Source organism: Myotis brandtii, unplaced genomic scaffold (genome assembly GCF_000412655.1).
Source record: "Myotis brandtii unplaced genomic scaffold, ASM41265v1 scaffold902, whole genome shotgun sequence".
In the NCBI taxonomy this organism is placed as follows: domain Eukaryota; kingdom Metazoa; phylum Chordata; class Mammalia; order Chiroptera; family Vespertilionidae; genus Myotis; species Myotis brandtii.
In genome coordinates, this window is record NW_005371709.1 from 2,477,238 (window position 1) to 2,482,817 (window position 5,580).

Below are 5,580 nucleotides of genomic sequence, written 5' to 3' on the forward strand. Positions count from 1 at the left end.
TGCACTGCCACAAGTTCCCCCTGGACAACGACCTCTGCATCGCTGTGCAGTTCGGGCACCTGCCCGCCACCGCGCCTCCAGGTAGCGCCGCCCCCGCCGCCCCCGCGCGCTCTGATGGCCCTGTGTGCTGGAGAGATGGGCCCCGGACAGATGCCGCTCCCCCATCCCCTTAGCACAGCTCTGCGAGCCCCCCATAGGTGTCAACCCCTCTACACACACACAGACACACACCCCTATTCGTTTAGCCTTGAGCACCCCGGGGATTGTCTCCCACAGCCGGGATTCCGTCTTCCCACCAACGCGTGGACTGCCAAAGCAGAGCCTCCCTGCGGCTCTGGACCTTCCCACTGGTTCTCCCCACCTCAGCTGCCTGAAAACCCTCCAGGCTTCTCTCCCGGCACCCACCTTCCCAAAAGATGGAACCCCTGGGGTGACCCCAATACAGTCCCCTCATCCTAGGGCATCCTGATAAATGCCTTATTGCCTCTCTCAGGCAATAATGTTGGGGGTTGATAAACCATGCCTTTTACCTCCTCCACAAACCTGGACTCCAAGGCATCCAGACAAGGATTCCCACCCAGTTTGGGGGACTTGGGAGGGAGGAGGGCTAAGGGGAGGAATGTAGTGGAAGACTGGGGACTAAGTGCACACCGGGGCTGATTCCATCTCCCCATTTTCTCTCCCTAACTTTCCCCACTCTCTTCCTCAGCCCCCGGGCTGCGAGACCTTGGGCAAGGCTCAGTGCAGAAGAAAGAGCAGATAGTCAGGCTCTGCCCCTTCAGCAGCAGTTTCCCCATCTGTAAAACAGAAAGAGACCCAGGGTCCTGAAACCTCTGACATCGTAGGTGTGGCCTCCCACATCCCATTACCCCTAATACCTCCCTGGCCTCCGCCTCCCCTTCACTGTGCACCCCCTTCACCCTCCCCCGTCTGCCCAACTCCTTCCCAACAGAGTAACCCTGAGCCAGCACCAGACAAGAGGATAAACCCGGCAGTGAGCAGGAAAGCTTTGCCTCGGCTGTTAACCCGAGAGCCTGAGGAGCCCCGGACACTGGGACCTCCCCAAGGGCAGCACAGCTCTCCTTTCTTCCTATCGACCTGGCCCCAAAAAACAACTGTACCTCAGCGTGCCCTACCCACCCCAGGGCTAACCTCACCAGCCAAGCCCCGCGCCCGACACATCAGGCCCTCTCCTGGGAGTCACGGCTGGGTGGGGGCCCAGTGACTGAACCCCCTCCTCGGGTTGAGAATGGGACAGGGAGGCAGGGGAGAAGGAGGCAGCTCCAGGAGAGACGGCTTAGTCCCCGGCAGGGAGCACAACCATTTACAGTCTGGAAGCCAGGAATCCCACCTGGCCCTCCCCTGCACTCCGCCCTGTCTGAGCCCCTCTTACCCCCATGTTGGGGGGCCCACCTGGAGACAGAGACATAGGGGAACAGAGGCCAGGTGCTGTGCAGTGGCCTCAGGACCAGCAGCCTGAGTTTAACAGATAAAACTCATTATTTTGTATAAAAATTAAGACTTTTGGCTTTCTTTGAAAAGTCAGAAATCGTGGCAGTGCTAAGGGGGGGGTGCTCCTCTTCATAGTCCTTGCCCTGCCAACGACACCTGTCTACCCACACGCCTGGACCCTGTGTTCCTAGGAAGACCCCCATGAACACCCCTCACCCCAGCTCTAGCCTGGGAGCCACAAACCCTGAGTCCTAAGCTCGGTCCTCACATCTTTGCAGACTTGGGTAGCCACTCTGAGCCTCAGTTTCCTTGTCTTTACAATAAAGAAACACCTACTTCTGAAGATTAAATGAAACAGCTGCAGCTGCCAGGGTCATGGGCAGTCATGCCCACCTGGGCAGTTTTGTCCCTGCACAACCTGTCTCGCTCCCGTTCACAACTACTCAGTGAGCAGGTGGTGTTCTCACTTCTACCATCCCATTTCCTGGTAAGAAATGGAGGCTGGACAGGGGGAGGTGGCTCGTCCGTGGGCAAGCCTGCACCCTAAGTGGCTCTTTGGACTCTGGTCCCCACACCAGCCTCGCTCGACCCCACCCTTGCTTCTCTCTTCAGTGACCAAGATCTGCGCCCAGTGTGAGATGGAGCACAACGCGGACGGCCTCATGGAGCAGATGTGCTCCAGTGACTTCGGTGAGTGTGGAGCCCACGCAGCCACCCCAGCCCCTCCTCCTTGACACGCACACATATGAACACATGTCCACGCCCATCACTGTGAACCCTAAGTTTTTTGCCTTATGGACCCCGTTTAGACTGATTATAATGATGAACCCTCTCCCCAGAGAAATGCCCCTTTTTTAGTATCATCTCAGGGGCTTCTGGCCATGGTCCTCAGGCCCCAGAAGCCATCCCTGGCCAGGGCTCCTGCAGCCCTCGCTTGGCACCATCCACAGAGGGGCGTCCAGGGCTGGGTTCTCTGTGTGGGGAGCAGGCTTAGCCCTGAGGTGGATGGGGGCAGCAGGTGGGAGAAATGGGCTCCGGAACGGAAGTGCAGCCCCCTTGTCCCGGGGTCCTCTTCTGAGGACCCGATGTACTCTGGCCAGGGGCGCTGTGGTCACCTGCCCCACAGCTTCATCCTGGAGCCTCCCCACTCCTGGGCAGCTGAGTCAAGTCCAGTCAGGCCCTGGCTCCTGCATGGACCACACAGTCCGGCTTGTGATCTTTGCCAAGTCGGCTCCTGTTTTGTGTCTTGGCCTCCCTGTCCATGAGAGAGAGAGAGAGAGAGAGAGAGAGAGAGAGAGAGAGAGAGAGAGGGGGGGAGAGAGAGAGAGAGGAGAGGGGGGGAATGAAATCCTTATGTCAGCAGGTCTCTCATGTTGCTAGTCTGTTTGGAAAGAGAATATCACTATTCTATCTCAAGGTGTGTATGTGTGTGTTCAAGAGAGAAAATGAGGAGGTGAGGGAGAGGGAGGAAGAGAAGTGAAGAGATTTTGTAACAATTTCCTTCTCTGGGTGGAAAAGTAGTTCTCTGGCTTCTCCCTGGATGCTCAGAGAGGGGGCCCAGAGGCCTGAAGAAGGGAGGGGAGACTAGCCCAAGTGACCCTACCCAAGCTCAGGACTCCTTATTCCCAACTGTCAGGCTCTCTGTGGTCACCTTGGAGTGTCCTGGACACTCTCTGACCACTTCTTCTTCTACCACATCCCTCCAGCGCCCCCCACACTCTCACATTCCCACACACCACACCCAACTCTCATATACACAAAGCACACAGCACCACACATACACACTCCCACCCACACTACACAGTCTCACGCAGGTTACAGCGGTGTGTTCACACCAGCAAGAGCTGGTTGTGTGCCGCGCTTCCCAGCCTTGTACTCAGTGATGCGGTGCATCATAGAGGGGTATTTACCCCACGGAAACCGGCGAAGGATACAGGGCAGGCCCCTCCCAGAGCCAGCTGTCAAACACTTAGCAGCCCACATTCACGCCATGTGGACTCAAACACACTCACACTGACTCATACCCACCACATACACTCCACACCACACACACACACACACACACACACACACACACAGAACCAGAAATCCCATTCAGAAACATCCCCAGAGAACATGAAGTCCAGCCTCCCTCCATCTCAAGGACCCCTCCCCACCAAGCCCTCCAATTGGTCACCACACCTCCAATATTTCCCTCCCTGGACAGCCCAACCCCGCGCCCCAGCGAGAGCTCACTGTGCACTTCGTATTGGAAAAGGTGTGGGTTCTGGGTCGACCAGACCTCCCTCGATCCAGGCTCTAGAATCAGGGCAGCTTACAACCTCTGCAAATCTTATTTCTACCCACTACCCACACCTCCAGGATTCAATGTGATAATGTCCGTGAAAGTCCAACACATGATAGGAGCTTCATAAACATGAAAATGTGTGTGTATTGCTCCACCCTGAAGCCTCAGGCACGAGCACCAGCAGTGGGGCCACCAGCATCCTGAGCAAACCTGACCATTCTCATGCTGTCCTCTGTCCACCCCCATACACAGTGGTCAAAATGCGCATCAAGGAGATCAAGATAGAGAACGGGGACCGGAAGCTGATCGGAGCCCAGAAAAAGAAGAAGCTGCTCAAGCCGGGCCCCCTGAAGCGCAAGGACACCAAGCGGCTGGTCCTGCACATGAAGAATGGTGCGGGCTGCCCCTGCCCACAGCTGGATAGCCTGGCCGGCAGCTTCCTGGTCATGGGCCGCAAGGTGGACGGACAGCTGCTGCTCATGGCCGTCTACCGCTGGGACAAGAAGAATAAGGAGATGAAGTTCGCTGTCAAATTCATGTTCTCCTACCCCTGCTCCCTCTACTACCCCTTCTTCTACGGGGCTGCTGAGCCCCACTGAAGGGGCCCTTGCAGCTGTGCCTTGCCCCGTCCCTGCCCTGCATTGTCACCTCCTGCCCCGAGTGCCAGCACAGGCCCTGAGGGATGGGCATGGAGCCCAAGCTGTCCTTGACTGAGGGCTTTTGGGGTATCTGGGAGCTTCCTCTCTTAAACATAAGGCTTTTTCTTTTGAGGGGAAATCCCCAGGGTCTCAAAAAGTAGGCAGGGATGAGAGACAGAGGGAAGGGTAGAGGGGCTATGCGCAGCCGAGGCGGTTTCTGGAGGGGACCATGGTGCAGCTCCCCTCTGCTGGGGGGGGGTGCTCGCTTTGGAGAGGGGAGTCTGGATATGAGGCTGAACTACTTGGAGGAAGTTCTCCACCCTCACTGCCCCTCCATGTGTCCTCTCGTAGCCCCCAAAGGCACTAGGGTCACAGTGCCCTCCAGCCACACCTCCCTACTGTCCCCATCTCTGCCAGGTCCCTTCCCCTTAGACTGGAGAGAAGCCCAGCCTAGATCCCCTCCCATAAGCTCGCTTCTTGGGGTTCATTCCTCAGCCCCTGCATGTCCCCTTTACCTTGACGAGTAACTTATTGCTACTGCTGTGAGGCCACAGGTACTAGACTGATGCAGGTAGGGTTTGGTGTTTAATGGTTTGTTTTTTTTAAGTTTTTAATTAAATCAAAGAAAACAACAGTTGGTTTTGACCAGGTGGTTTCTCTGTCAGGCGGTTTCCCAGAGCTAGGGAGAGGGAGGTTCAGAAGGGACTTTTAGAAAGAGGCCCTTGTCATAGCCCACGGCCTGTCCACACAGACATACTCAGAATGCCTGAGAGCAGTGTCCATGCTTGTGCAGGATCCCCCAAGAGCACACAAGGGTCACCCCAATCATCCCCACCAATGAGGGACAGAGCTGGCCATCTTTTGTCTCTGAGGTCAGCCAAGTTCCCCAGCCTCCTCCCACGGTCAGAAGGCTCCCACAGTCCTGAACAGTCTCCCTCCCTCGGGCAAAGCCTGCTCCGAGGAGCCAAGAGGCTGGGCCACGGAGCTACTTGGAGGAGCCAGAGGCCTGAACGTGCTGCTCCTACACTCTCTGCACACAGACCACTGCACACTGGTCCTGACGTGGAGGAGATGAGGGTGCAGAATGGTGGTCTCTCGGTGTGGTCCCTGGACCAGAGCATCAGCATGAAGTAGACGCTCAGGCCCCACTTCCCACAAAACACTGGACCTCACTCTAAAGCAATTATTTCCAAATCTCTGGAG

General features: G+C 56.7%; 1 protein-coding gene across 1 annotated transcript; it reads left to right on the top strand.

The window, feature by feature from the left end:
• Positions 1-2: 2 nt before the first annotated feature.
• SFRP5 (secreted frizzled-related protein 5) lies at positions 3-4,638 on the top strand (the record flags this gene model as incomplete). Its single annotated transcript, XM_005885459.2, has 3 exons — positions 3-81; positions 2,065-2,142; positions 3,992-4,638. Coding segments are annotated over 3 exons (504 nt in total), but the record flags the coding sequence as incomplete, so codon positions are not given.
• Positions 4,639-5,580: the final 942 nt, after the last annotated feature.